This window comes from Hemiscyllium ocellatum, chromosome 1 (assembly GCF_020745735.1).
Source record: "Hemiscyllium ocellatum isolate sHemOce1 chromosome 1, sHemOce1.pat.X.cur, whole genome shotgun sequence".
Lineage (NCBI taxonomy): Eukaryota > Metazoa > Chordata > Chondrichthyes > Orectolobiformes > Hemiscylliidae > Hemiscyllium > Hemiscyllium ocellatum.
The window spans coordinates 46,706,293-46,721,775 of NC_083401.1; the positions used below are offsets into that span (position 1 = coordinate 46,706,293).

Genomic DNA, 15,483 nt, shown 5'->3' on the forward strand with positions numbered 1-15,483 from the left:
GGTTGACACATTTTTTTCCCTGGTGTGTAGGAGGCTGAGGGCTGACCTGGTTCGGCTTATAAAATCACAAGGGGAATAGATAAGGTGAATAGCCAAGATCTTTTCCCCAGGGTAGGGGACTCTAAAACTAGAGGGCAAAGGATTAGGGTAAAAAGGGAAAGATTTAAAAAGGACCTGAGTGGTTAACTTTTTTCACACAGAAAGTGCTTCGTATAAGTAAACGAGCTGCCAGAGGAAGTGGTAGAGGCTGGTACATTTACAACATTTAAAAGACGTTTGGGCAGGTACAGGGATAAGAAAGGTTTTCAAAGTTTGGGAGAAGATTTGTAGCTCGGGTGCTCGTTGTTGTGGTTCTGTTCGCTGAGCTGGGAATTTGTGTTGCAAACGTTTCGTCCCCTGTCTATGTGACATCCTCAGTGCTTGGGAGCCTCCTGTGAAGCACTTCTGTGATGTTTCCTCCAGCATTTATAGTGGTTTGTCTCTGCCGCTTCCGGTTGTCAGTTCCAGCTGTCCGCCGCAGCGGAAGCGGCAGAGACAAACCACTGTAAATGCCGGAGGAAACATCACAGAAGCGCTTCACAGGATGCTCCCAAGCACTGAGGGTGTCACCTAGACAGGGGATGAAACGTTTGCAACACACATTCCCAGCTTGGCGAACAGAACCACAACAATAAGAAAGGTTTAGAGAGACATTGACCAAACGCAGGCAAATGGGACTAGTCCAGTTTAGGAGATTTGTTCGGCGTGGATTAATTGGGCTGAAGGGCCTGTTTCCGAGTTGTATAACTCTATGACTCTGGGAGATTAACCAGGCTCTCACTGATTGATGGAAAGGGCCCAAATACCTGAATGGGCTAGTCCTGCTCATTTTTTTGTGTTCATATGTTATTATTTTATTCCCTCGCTACTTCTGCCCTGTCTCTTCTCATCTCCCACTGATATCTTCCTTCATTCTTGTTCATTTTGTAGAGACTTGTTTCAAGTGTGAAATGATTTCGTAGACAATCAGGTCAATTTTATTGTTTTGTTTTTTTAGAGCTTAGAAATACAGTGACCCGGTTGTTTCTATCTAATTAACTAAAATAGTTTTATTAAACTATTTTTTAAAAGTAAAAGACATGGGCGGCACGGTGGCACAGTATTGCCTCACAGTGCTAGAGACGTGGGTTCAATTCCCGCCTCAGGCGACTGACTGTGTGGAGTTTGCACATTCTCCCCGTGTCTGCGTGGGTTTCCTTCAGGTGCTTCGGTTTCCTCCCACAGTCCAATATATGCAGGTTAGGTGAATTGGCCATGCTAAATTGCCTGTAGTCTTAGGTGAAGGGGTAAATGTAGGGGAATGGGTCTGGGTGGGTTGCGCTTTGGCGGGTTGGTGTGGACTTGTTTGGCTGAAGGGCCTGTTTCCACACTGTAAGTAAGTAAAAAAAATACCAGAAGGGTAATATAAATATTAGAAATTTTGTAAGTCACGTTTTTCTTAAAATAGAGTAATGTGGTTCAGATAACATTTGAAGAACAGGGTGAAAGAGTGGCAAAGAGGTTATTTGTTTGAGTTCATTTATAATGAAGCCTAAGTTATTTTAAGCTTAATTCATGGAAAGTAAAAGTTCTTAGTTTGGAAAAACAGCTTAAACTTTATTAGAAGTTTAATTTAAATTATTTTACTCAGTTTACGTTTTATGAACTTTATCATCAAACATATTGACTGTTAATGGAATTGACAAATACCCAAAACATGTTTATAACAAAGAACAACTTATTGACTGTTGCAGAAATTATGCACTAAACCATTTCTTTAACGTTGTATGTACAACTAGATCATTCCTCGGGCCTTGCTGTTTGGCCACACCGCATCTATCACTTGTCTTTCTAAAGCTAGTGCCAGCAGTGATAAACAATACATCGTCAGTGCATCTGAAAGTGGGTGAGTAAGGTTTAAAAAAAATGGGAACTGTAATGTTTGTGATACATTCTGTATAATAACAATTCCCTTATGAAATCCTGTCTTTGATCCATTCGTTATTTTTCGTAAGCCTATTCACTAATAGTTGACAATTAGTAAAATAATTTAACTCTAAAAGATCAAAATGGTTAAGGAAAACACAGAAAACTGGATGCATTTTATTAAAGAGTTTTTAAGATCCTTTGGTTTATATTGTGATGGAAAATGATTTGTTTTGAAGGAAAATGCACAGGTTATGTGATAATTTAAAGCTCATAAATTTGAAACTTGAAAAATTTACTGAACTGCTGTTAGGATGAGTACACTTGTGCACTTTAAATTATGAGAGTAATGTCATTTTTTATTTAATTTTAAAAGATTCCACAGTGTTCAGTTAAGATAGCTTCAATAATCTGTTGATGTATGAACTTCTGTTAAAATAAGCACTATGCATTCACTTTAAAACAAAAACCTATCAGTGCAGTGCCATCTTGCATGGGAAAACAATGTTTTCAGTTTTATACAAGAGGATAACATGCTAATTGACAAAACTTGTGTTCTGAAAGGACTAGGGACAATATCATTTTGACATTTATAATCACTTTTTAAAAAAATATTGTTTTTATTCAAATGTAGCTGGTTTTCTAATTGTTGAAGATTTTTTTTTACCCTGGAGAGAGTAGAAATGAATATGGAATAAAATTCTGGTGTTCAGGAACTAAATAAGATTCAGAAAAGAGAATTAAAAATAGTCCTGTAGAAGTTTTCAAGATTCCAAAGAAACTGATGAAACTTATGCAGCCAGATTTTTCACACTGTCAAGGTTTCAGACCAGAAAATATCAGCTTTTAAAAAAAAATGATACCTAAGTCTCTCACTTTTATACAGAATTGGCTTGGTCATAAACAGAGGATGTTTCTCTGACTGTAGGGCTGTGACAGTGGTATTCCACGAGACTGGGACCTATGTTAATTGTAATATATATAAATAATTTGGATGAAACTGTAGGTAGTCTGGTTAATAAGTTTCAGGCGACACAGTAGTTGGTGGAATTGCAGATAGTGAGGAGGGTTGTCAAATGATATACCAGGATCTTGATCAGTTAGAAATCGCAGATGGAGTTTAATCCAGACAAGTGGGGGGGGGGGGGGAATGCATTTTTGGAGATCACATGCAAAAAAACTTTTACAAATAATGGCAGGAACCTTATGAGCATTGATTTGCAGAAGGATCTTGGTGGAAGTCCATAGTTCCCTAAAATGAGACACAGGTGGAAAAAATGGTAACAAAGTTGTAAGGAATGTTTGCCTTCAACAGTTGGGGCATTGAGTATAAAAGTTTATCAGAAATTTTGAGGCTGTGTAAAACTTTAATTCGGTCACATTTGGAGTATTGTGTGGAGTACTGGTTGTCTCACTGTGGGAAGATTGTGGAGACTTTGAAGAGGGTGTGAAAGAAATTTCCTGAGATGTTGCCTGGATTGAAGTGTATCAGCTAGAAAGAGAGCTTAGATAAACAAGACCATCGAAGGTTGAGAGACAATCTGATTAAAAATGTATAAAATTATGAGAAGCATCGATAGGGTGGATAGTTGTTGTTGTCTTTTTGCCAGGATGGCAAATTATTGTGGCAAATTAGTAATGTCAATTATTAATGGACATAGGTTTAAGGTGAGGTGTGGAAAGGTTCAAGGAAATGCAAGGGGCAAGTTTTTTTACACAGAGGATAGTAGGTACCTGGAATGCGCTGCCAGGAGAGGACTGGAGCAACATTTGAGAGACATTTAGATTGATACATGAGTGGGCAGGGAAAAGAGGGATATGGACCATATGCAGGCAGATAGAACTAATTTAAAATAATCTGTTGTTGAGAAAACACTAAGGAGGAAATAGCAGGATGTTTAGAAAAGCTAAATGCAATCAAATAGAGTTAGCATAGCTTTGTGAAAGGCAAATCACTTTTGACAAATTTGCTGGCATTCTTTGAGAGTGTAGCATTCGATATATATAAAAGGGAGCTGGGTTATGTAGTGCATTTGGACTTCCAGAAGCCATTGTGTAGAGTGCCTAATAAAAGGATGTTACATTGGATAGGAGCTCTCACTATTGGGAATATTAGTATGGATTGAGGATTGATTAACATACAGAAGATAGAGTCAAGATAAATAGGTTTTTGTTGGATTAGAAAGACTGAACTGGTGGACTAAAACTAGGATCAGTCCTAGGGCTTCAATTAGTTTCCATGTATATTAGGGATTTGGAGGAAAAGGGGCAGAGTGTAATGTCTCCAAGTTTGCTAAAATGCAGGTGGTTGGGCAAGTCGTGATGAGGACATAAAGAATCTACAAGGAATTTAGACAGGTTGACTGAGTGGGCAGAAACTTGGTGGATGGAGTTTAATGTCATAAAGTATGAGCTCACGCACTTCGGAAAGAATCACTAGCAATCTATTATTTAAAGGAGAGAGATTCTTAAAAGTGTACACAAAGGGATCTGGGTATTATTGTGCATGAAATATGAACATTAGCATGCAGGTGCAGCAAATAATGAAGAATGGAAGTGAAATTTTGGCCTTTTATTGTTACACAGTTGGAGTTTAAAAATGGGAAAGTCTTGTTAAAACTGCACAAGATGTCAGTGAGATCGCAAATAGAGGACAGTGTATGGTTTTGGTGCCGCTATTCAAGGAAGTACATCCTGGCAATGGAAGCAGTTGAAAATTGAATCATTAGGCTGATTTTTGGGATGATGGAATTGATTTACCAAGAACGCCAAAACAGATAAGGCCTTTGGTCACTAGAGTCTAGGGTGAGCGACGAACATAATGAAGCACACAAGACTTTTGATGGAGCTTAACAAGGGAGATGTTGAGAAGATGTTTTCACTAATGGGGAGACTTAAACTGGGCAGACGTAGTTACATAACAGGACACTCATTTAAAGCAGATATGCAAAGGAATTTCTTCTCTAAGAGCAGTGAGTGAAGGTGAGATCACTGAAAGTACTTAAAGAGGAGATACATTAGTTTTTAAAATATTGTCCCTTTGATGACTGTGCTGCACGAAAGAGGAATTGAGGCCGGAGGCAGATCAGTCATGATCTATAGAATGGTAGAGCAACTTAAGGGGAGGAATGTCTGACTCCAGCTCCTCCTCTTCGCACTTTTATGACAAAACTTCAATATTTTCTGTGTGAGGTAGGTGGAGAAGAACAATCAGACTAATTCTGCCTACCCCTATCTTGGGAGGGTAAACCTCAGGCCTTTCTAAATCAGTTCAGTTAAAAAGATTGACTATATGAAGAGAATCTAATGGCTTCATCATCATATATATATATATCTTGGTCAAATCACCTTAATGCCTGCATTTACATTCAAGGTTTCCATGCATGGTTTTATCTTAGAAACTAAAATAATTAACCAAGACTTTTCCCTGTTGGTGTATGTTCTGCATTCCACAAGTCCTTTATAATTAAATGTACCACATCTAAACATATTGCTCATTAAAAAAAAAAATTCTTGCAGAGAAATGTGTCTTTGGGATGTGAATGATGGACGATGCATCGAATTTACTAAACTGGCATGCACTCATACTGGCATTCAAGTGAGTATAATGATATTGCCGGATCCCAATAAACCTGTTTTGAAAATGTCTTGAATGTGACGTAGTTGTCTCTTACTTATATGCTTTATGTTGCAATGAAACATAATCTGCTCCCTCAATGTAAAATTAATTACATTGCTTTAAATTCAGGTATTGTATGATTTGGGGTGTAAATGGCATAAACCGTTCAGGAGCAATGTCTCCTGTACAAAGGTTTAACAGCATGAATTTAATTTTAGTGTCATTCATAGAGTCGTACAGCATAGAAACAGACCCTTTGGTCCAACTCATCCGCGTTGACCAGACATCCCAATCTAACCTAATCTAATCCCATCCCAGCATTTGGCCCATATCCCTCTATTCTGATACCCATCCAGATACCTTTTAAAATGTTGTAATTGTATACGCCTCCACCAGCTCCTCTGGCAGCTCATACCATGCACGTGCCACCTTCTGTAAGAAAAAGTTATCCACTGGGTCTTTTTTAAATCTTTGCCCTCTCATCTTAAACCTATGCCCTCTAGTTTTGGACTATCCCATCCTTTGAAGGAAAAAGGATCTTGGCTATTCACCCTATCCATGCCCCTTGTGATTTTGTAAACCTCTATAAGGTCAGCCCTCAGTCTCCAATAATCAAGGGAAAAAAGCCCCAGCCTATTTGGCCTCTCCCTATAGCTCGAACCCTCCAATCCTGGCAACCTGCTTGTAAATTTTTTTTTTATGCACCTTCTCCTATGGAACATCATCTTACAGAGGGGCAACCAGAATTGTACGCAGTATTCTAAAAGTGGCCTCGCCAATATCCTCAATGTTCCAACCAATGAAGCCAAGCATGACAAAAACTGCTTTCATCACCAGGAACCACAAGGAACTATGCACCTGCATCCCCAGCTGTCTTGTTTGGCAGCACTCCTGAGTGCCCTACCATTAACTGTATAAATCCTGCCCTTACCAAAATGCAAACCCTCTCATTTTTCTAAATTAAATTCCTTCTGAGGCACATTGTTCCATCCGATTAAGGTCCTATGGTCCTGTTGTACTGTGAGATAATCATCTTCTCTGTCCACTATACCACCTGTTTTGGTGTCATCTGCAAGTTTACTCGCCATACCTCCTATGTTCTCATTCAAATTATTCATATAAATGCCGAAAAACATTGGACCCAGCAGCGATCCTTGCAACACACAACTGGTCACAAACCTCCAGTCTGAAAAGCAGCCCTGTACCATCACCCTCTGTCTCCTACCTTCAAGCCTGCTTTGTATCCAATTGGCCTGTTCCCCTGGATCCTATGTGATACAATCTTAATAACTAGTTCTACCATGCGCAACCTTGTTGCGTGCTTAGCCTTCATCATTCAGCTTTGTCAACACTTCAAAAAACTCCCTCAGATTAGTGAGACATGATTTCCCACGCACAAAGACATGTTTGCTATCCCTTATCAGTCCTTGTTTTTCCAAATGCATGTAAATCTTATCTTTGAGTTCCCTCCAACAATTTAGCCACCACTGAAGTAAGGCTCACTGGTCTATAGTTACCTGTGTTTTCTTTACAGCCTTTCTTAAACAATCGCACCACATTAGCTGACCTCCAGTCTTCCGGCACTTCATCCGTGGCAGTCATGATAGAGATATCTCAGCAAGGGGCCCAGCAGTCTCCTCCCTAGCTTGTCACAAAGTTCTGGGAAACACCTGGTCAAACCCAAGGGATTTATCCACCTTTATGCATTTTAAGACCTCGTCTGTGCACTTGATTCCCTTAAGAATATTAAGAACATTGAGAATGTAAATCCTGCAATCTTTTCAAAATTTTAAATTGTTAACATTGAAAAAATTACTAGGAGAAAGTGAGGTCTGGAGAGTCACAGTGGAAAAATGTGCTGGAAAAGCACAGCAGGTCAGGCAGCATTGATGGAGTAGGAGAATCAATGTTTTGGGCATCAGGAATGAGTTGGGGGTAGGGGAGATGGGGGCTGAGAGATAAATGGGGGTGTGTGGCTGGGGGGCTAAGGTAAGCTGGGAAGGTAATAGGTAGATGCAGGTGGAGGTGATGGTGATAGGTTGATGGGGAGGGGGGAACGGATAGGTAGGAAGGAAGATGGACAGATCAAGAGGGCGGAGCCAGGTTGGAGGGTTGGGGAAGGGAGATTGGGAAATTAATGAAGTTAATGTTGATACTATGTAGTTAGAGGGTCAAAGGTGGAAGATGAGGCGTTCATCCTCCAATCGTCAGGTGGCTTGGATTGGAGGTGGAAGAAGCCCAGGGCTTGCTTGACCTTTTGTGGGGTGGAAGGGGGAGTTGAAGTAGTCGGCCGCAGGGCAGTGAGGTTGTTTGGTGCATGTATTCCAGAGATGTTTACTGACATGCTTCGCGCGTTGACGTTCTGCATCCCTGATGTAGAGGAGATCACACTGAGAACATTGGACACAGTAGATGAGGTGGGTGGATGTGCAGGAAAACCTCTGCCGAACTTGAAAAGATCCTGTGGGGCTTTGGATGGAGGTGAGGGAGAAGAGGTGTGGGCGCAAGTTTTATACCTCCTTGTGGTAGCAAGGGAACGTGCTGGGTCTGGAGGGTGGGTTGGTGGGTGGAATGAACCAAAGGGGGAGTCACGGAGTGACTGATCTCTGCGGAACGTAGAAGCAGGTGGAGAGGGAAATATCCCTGGTGTTGGGGTCTGATTGTAGCTGGCAGAAATGGCAGAGGATAATACGCTGTATTGGGAGATTAGTGGGAGTGGAAGGTAAACTTGCTCCTCGGATGCTGCCTGACCTGCTGTGCTTTTCCAATGCCACACTTTTCAAAATTTCAGAAAAAATGCTGGTCTGCACAGAACTTTGCATGTGCATTTAAACAAGCAGGAGTGATGTGCAAGACAACCTGGAATCGTACAGTCATTCTGGCACAGAAGGAGACTATTAGTCCTTTGCGTGATAGAATGCAGATAAACTCAAATTGGGGATTGATGAGGTTGACTGTATGGGAAATCTGGTCTAGGTATATTGAAGTGGATGATTCTCATTTATGGGATGTGGATGTTGCTGCCAAGACCAGCATTTGATGCTCATCCCTAATTGCCTTTGAGCTGAGTGACTTGCTGGGCAATTTCAGGGAGGAATTGACGGTCAATCTCATTGCTTTGGGTCTGAAGTTATATGTAGGCCAGATCATTAGGCATTAGGAAACCAGAAATGTCTTTACAAAAATTGATAGTTTCATGACAGAAACTCGCTTTCATTTCTCAGCTGCTGCTCAACCACTGTCTTAAAGGTCATTAGGCATTATCAATGAATGCTGGACCAGACAGTGATGCCCATGCCTTGTGCATAAATGAAAACAATGTGTGGCACAGCTATGAAGGATTTGATTTTGATGAGAATTTTTTAAATCCAGGAATAAAATTTCAGTACTGTTGTGCTGCTGAACAATGAAACTTTCTTCCCAATCATAATTTATATGCTCAAACGGTTCAATTTTTTTCAAGACTCTGATCAATTGATTTTTGTTAGAAGTGTAAAGAGATGATGGAACAAACACAGATAAATTGAAATCTGAAGAACTGTGGATGCTGTAAGTCATAAATAAAGCAGAAATTGTTGGAAAAACTCAGCAGATCTGGCAGTAGCTGTGAAGAAAAATCAGAGTTAATGTTTCAGGTCCAGTGACCCTTCCTCAGATATTCTGTGCTTAGCAGAGGTCTCCGTTTTATTCCTCTACATCCCCACTGGAATGAATTTCGGGCATAACATGTTGCCAAACTCTTCTTGAGTTGTCTTCACCTCCACACCCATTTCTGTGGACAAGAATCCTCTGTTTGTCCCACAGACTGGGAGACAGTGAGGTCTGCAGATGCTGGAGATCCGAGTTGAGAGTGTGTTGCTGGAAGAGCACAGCAGGTCAGGCAGCAGCTGAGGAGCAAGAAAATCAGCATTTCAGGCCGGAGCCCTTCATCCGCCCTTTCCAATGAAGGGCTCCGGCCCGAAACGTGAATTTCCTTGTCCCACAGACCCCTTTGCTTTGCTTACCTCCAACATCTCTACCCCCCCCCCCCAACCACCACCACCACCTGGATCCTGCCTTCTGCCTGCACCCAACTTGTTCATTGAGTACAGTCGACGTTACATTGGTCCCCTCAATTTCTCTGCCTCCCCCTCACCCATTCCAACCTATCTCCCCTTGAACTGACTGCGCCCCATGCACTCAGATCCAATCCTGATTTGTAATTAAGCCTACTGACAAGAGTGGCATTATTCTTGTCTGATGGACTGACATTGCAGAGGCTGAGTGCCAGCTCCCCCGGACCATGACACCACCGTGGATCATGAGGCCATTGTGTCAACTACTGTCGCTAACATTTCATTTGGTGATTCCCACCTCCTCCACAAGCTGATTGCCCCCCAACCCCGCATAGTTCACTTTTACCTCCTTCCAAAAATCCACAAACAGGACTGTCCAGTGGATCCATTTTTTTTCTGTCTGCTCCTGCTCCACAGGACTCATTTCTTCCTATCTTGAATTGGTCTTTTCTCCCCAGTCCAGTCCCTGCTCACTTACGTCTGCAAATCCTCTGATGCTTTGTGCCAGGTAAATTGAGTTGAGGTCAGCAATATTCAATTGAATGGTGGCTCAGCTTCAGAAATGAGTGGTTTATTTTATACCTACTCTGGAGATACTCCTGACATGAAAGGATAAACATTTGATGGAGATGATTCAGTTACATCCACAAAAGTGAGAGGGCAGTTTTGTTGAATAGGGAGAAACAGAATAAGGACCTTAGTTGGAGGAAGGACCATGGTCATCAATGTCAAAGATTGCAGAGCATTACAATCTTGTACGGAGTTAAATCTCACACAACACCAGGTTATACTCCAACAGGTTTAATTGGAAGCACACTAGCTTTTAGAGCGACGCTCCTTCATGAGGTGGTAGTGGAGGGCTCAATCCTAACACAGAATTTATAGCAAAAATTTAGTGTGATGTAACTGAAATTATACATCAAGTGTGCTTCCAGTTAAACCTGTTGGACTATAATCTGGTGTTGTGTGATTTTTAACTTTGTACACCCCAGTCCAACACTGGCATCTCCAAATCAATCTTGTACAGGGTTAAGTACAGAAGTTAAGTAAGTACAGTTTCTGGTAATACAGAAACCTGATTGGATTTGTGTGAAAGATGGGCTTTAATTTTGGGAGTGAAATCTTTTGCTAACATTTATAAAAGATGACTCAAAACTTTGCTATTCTAATTATCTATCAAAAAAATAGTTTTATCAGTTCAGTGTTGGAACTCAACATGAAGGAAGACTGCTATGCTACGGACATTATCCAGAAATCCTTGTAGTCGATGCTGTTAGCCTGGAAGTGCTTTACTCTTTGGTGTCCAAGATTTCTCCTGATTGGATTAGTTCAGTGAGCATTATACGTTCACTGAGAACAAAAGGTGAGGAATACATTTTGTTAACATGTTTTAAGTTTTTTTTCACATGACTACAAACTGAAATGAAGTTATAATTGTATGTTTTTTCTACTTATTTTAGAGATGTTTCTAGTGATTTCAGGAGTAATAGTCATCTGTTATTTTAATTTTGTGGCAAATATATCAGAGTTCCTGGCGGCCTTCTTCCTAAAGCTGGTGGCCATTTAAACAGCTTTCGTGGCAAAATGATTGCCGATGTTATAGAATGAACCGGGTTTTACTGGTGTTTTCTGAGTATGATTCTGAAGTTAGAATATTTCTTGCTTAGAAAATGCTGCATTTTAAAATTTATCATCAGATAAAGGATAAAACAAGTTGAAATCTTAACTACTAAGGCAAGAAAAGGTTAGCTGTCAAGTTATTTCGTTACACATGTTTGGGTAACTTTAAAATAATTGAGGTGGGGAAGCAAAATGAAAGAAAAAAAGTTTCTATGTTGCAGTAATGTCTTGGGCCATCCTTCTCTTTCCTATAGTGATTGGTTTCTGATGGAATTGCCATTGTTCTTAACTCAAACAGGTCTTTACCAATTTCACTGAGCTGCCATTCTTCCAATTTTCAAGCTATTCAACATTGATAGTCTCGCCTTTCCTCCTCTTCTTTTTCATAAAATTGTCCCTCCATGATGTCTCTTACAAGTCTGTGTTTCTTTTTCAAGTGTGCCATTTCCTAATTATGTTCAACAAGTTTATTCATTCATTCACCGTGCACAATAGTGTATCATTTTAGTTTTTCAATTCAGCAATTCCTTTTAATTTTTCTTCAAATCCATATTTGAAAACTATTTTGTAAGTTAGGTCTCTGTTTCTTGCAAGATGATAACTACCCAAATCAATATTAGCAAATCAAAGTAGGTTTTTGGGCTTTCTAGTTTGCAACTTATCTTCTTACCAAAGGTGGCCTTGGAGCTTTTGAGGCAGAGAACTTGGGCCTCAGTTCAAGTCCCACCTACTACAGAGGTATATCATAATATCTGTAAAGCTTGTCCACAGTCCATGAAGATAGCTGGGCAGGTTAATAGCATAATCAAAAAGCGTGGTGCTGGAAAAGGACAGCCAGCTGGAAGTGTAATAAAAATTAAACATTGTGGGCCCAGTGCAAGAAAGTTGGTCTAATGTCAGTAAGAATATAATTTTGGCAGTACAGACTCGGTGGGCTGAAGGGCCTTTTGTGTACTGTATGATTCTATGATTTTGGGAACTTTATTTTAAGAAAATAATCTGACAAAGGTGATCTTTCCCATTGCTGTCCTTGCGCTTATTTTATTACTGCACTTTTCATCTACAGATTTTATTCTTCCTAAGTATTTGAATTTTTGCCCCTATTCTGGTTCTTTTCCTTATACCATTACATGAATATTTCTTGTTGAGTTTGGTTTTGCCAAAGTCATGTATATTTCAATGTATGGAGTCTATTTAATGTTTTTTTTATTGTGGACTGAAATGAGAAAAAAACAGTTTTAAAAACCAAGGATAGCTGAGGAATTGCTACTGGTCTGAAATTGTAGTTATTCTCTGTACACAAAGTAACTAACTTGACACCCATTGGAAACATCAATAATTGAGCTGCTTATGAACCAGTAATTGAAATACAGTTTATAGGTGATCTAGAGCTGGATAGAGTTTTGGTTGGCAAAAGAAGTTGGTTGGGCTATGGTCAAGTTTTAGTGACAATGGCCTTCTAGCGGCCAACAATTTTATGTTTGGTTCTCAGGAAACTAAACGGTTTGTGGCTGTGAGCAAAAGATGCCTTCACGCCACGCCACCTTAGGAACTCTCTCTCTGTTCTTTGCAGTAAACTTGAAGAAAACTAATTTATCGTTCCTTCAGCAGTTGCTGTAAGTGTGACTCTGAATTGATGTCAGAGATCATTTATAGGTGAGTCATTCACCCTGTGCCTTTTGCAAACCAATAGAACCACCTGGAGGACAACTGAGAAGTGGCATTCTGGCCAGCAGAAAAATCAAAATCCTCTTAATAACCTTTGAACATGCACATCTAAACTGCTTTCACTGTTTTATCTTCTTGTTCATAAACCCTTTTTTTAGACGTGTGTGTGTATATATTTAAATGGGATTAAAAGTTTTAACTAGTAAAGTTATATGTTGAGTGTTAATTGTTTACGTGCAAACTAGGAACAGGAATAAGCGATTCTACCCCTCAGGCCCGCTCTGCTATCCATTATGGGTAGCACGGTGGTTCAGTGGTTAGCACTGCAGTCTCATAGTGCCGGGGACCCGGATTCAATTCCCACCTCGGGCGACTGTCTGTATGGAGTTTGCACATTCTCCCGTGTCTACGTGGGTTTCCTCCAGGTGCTCCGGTTTCCTCCCAAAATCCAAAGGTGTGTAGGTTAGATGAATTGGCCATGCTAAATTGCCCATAGTGTTAGGTGCTTTAGTAAATGTCGGGGAATGGATCTGGGTGGGTTACTCTTTGGAGGGTCGGTGTGGATTTATTCAGCCAAAGGGCCTGTTTCCATACTGTAGGGAATCTTATCTAATCTCATCTAATATGATCACGGTTGATTTAATCTTGGCCTCCACTATATTTTCCTGGGAGCTCCCCATCGCATTTCAACCCGTTGCCAATGAAAAATCTGTCTATTTCCTCAAATTTACTCAGTGTCCTGGTATCCTCTGCATTCTGAGGTAGCGAGTTCCACAGATGCGTGGTTCTTTGAGAGCAGTAATTGCTCCTCATTTCTGTTTTAATTCTGCCAATCCTTAACCCAAACCTGCTATCCCTTATTCAATATTGCGCTGTACGGGGAACCATGCACTCTACAATTACTTCATCTGTTCCCTTCAGCATTCAATATGCCTCAGTTGGATTTCTCATTCTTCTAAACTGCAGGTTACGAGGTCTAAAATATTCAATCTTGCCTCATAAGATGAGGCTTTCATCTTTGGAATTAATCGAGAGAATCTTCTCTAAACTGACCCGAGTGCAATTGCATCCTTCCTCAAGTAAGGGGACAAAAACTGTTCACAGTACTCAAGATATGGTCTCACCAATGCCTTGTTCAATAATAACAGCACTTTCCATCTTCTTCCTTTCCTCAACAATAAATAAATGACAAAATTTCATTTGTCCTCCTAATTAGCTTGAGGGCATGCGTGAGGGCACCCAGATTCTCCTTCACTGAAGCATTTCTAACGTTTTCTCCATTTAGATAAGTTGCTTTTTTATTTTTCTGATCAAAATGAATAAACTTGCACATCCAGTCTTTTGGATATGGATCTCAACACAACCTTCATTGAATGGGCTGTCAAGTGACTTGTGTGAAAGTCAGAACATCGACATACCTTTGACTTCTTCCTTTGCTTGTTTATTGTTAGTTGTCTGAAGCCCTCTAGACATCTTCCTCATTTAAAAAAAAACTTTGACTCGCTTAATAATCATTGGTGCTAAATCCATCCGATATTTTTAATCTCATTTGTAAGTCTTTGACCTATTCTAGCTGCTTTTACAGTGTTTATCTCATTACTGCTCAAATCTCACCCTTTAGTATTTCTGGCCAAGTGAATCCATGGCAACATTTCTCTCTGCTTCTACTTCAATCATTTAGATATTTCACTTTTTGTGAATAGTTCTTCAACAAGCTTTTGCTATCTTTTTCTTATTTCATCAGGGTTTGTTAATAAAATACTTTATTTATCATTTTTTGCTGTTGATTTGCATCCTTTATGCTGAGTCCCACTAACCTCCTTTGCCTTTACATACGAAAGATCTATCCTTCCTGGTTGATCCAATCCTTCAAATCCTTTTGCAAATGTCTTCCTGTGTCTTTTCCGTCTATTATACAGTCGGTTCTGCTATAATGCAGTAGTTCTGTTCTTGTGCAACCCTGTGCTATACGAAAATCATGTAACAGCAACATCCTTCAACTAATGGGGCCAGAATTGCGTTATGACCAATACACACTTCGAAAGTTTGCGATTTAGAAACTGTCCCAAATTCATCAATTGTGTTATAGTGATCGTACATTAACAAAATGTGCATTATAGCAGAACGATGTGTGCAAGTAACTTTATTTCAACTTGTAGCCTTTCATATTGATATTTTGCCATTTACTTCAATCTCCCATCTTTCAGACATTGGAGTTAGTCATAATACATACTTTCTTGATGCACTTTCCTCTTAAAATCCCGATGATGTTTGTTCTTACTTCCATGACAGATTCATTAAGCTGTTTCTATTGCTTGTTTGTATTGGTGGTAATATTGTTTTTTCTAGCCCATGCTTTTTTACTTCATTGTCATTAATTTTTTTCAGTGTCTTTATTGTTGCCAAAGTTATTCAGGACTGTTCCTGGTTTCTGAAAATAGATCTTTAGGACATTCGATTTTTTTTTGTTTTGAATTGGATTAATCTCTCTAAATCGAAGAGAATTATTTTCTAGAATTGGCAAGAAATACATTCTTCTTTGTGGAACCAGTCTTATTGGCAACTGATATTCCATTC

At 39.9% G+C, this 15,483-nt stretch overlaps 1 protein-coding gene across 3 annotated transcripts in view; it reads left to right on the forward strand.

The window, feature by feature from the left end:
- LOC132833420 (WD repeat-containing protein 7) overlaps positions 1-15,483 on the forward strand; it is a 673,682-nt gene that overhangs the window by 41,115 nt on the left and 617,084 nt on the right. For all 3 annotated transcript variants that reach the window (XM_060851797.1, XM_060851713.1, XM_060851878.1), the window contains 3 exons: positions 1,818-1,924; positions 5,464-5,542; positions 10,807-10,981. In XM_060851797.1, the coding sequence (XP_060707780.1) occupies positions 1,818-1,924; positions 5,464-5,542; positions 10,807-10,981 (361 nt within the window). The remainder of the gene's footprint in view (positions 1-1,817; positions 1,925-5,463; positions 5,543-10,806; positions 10,982-15,483) is intronic.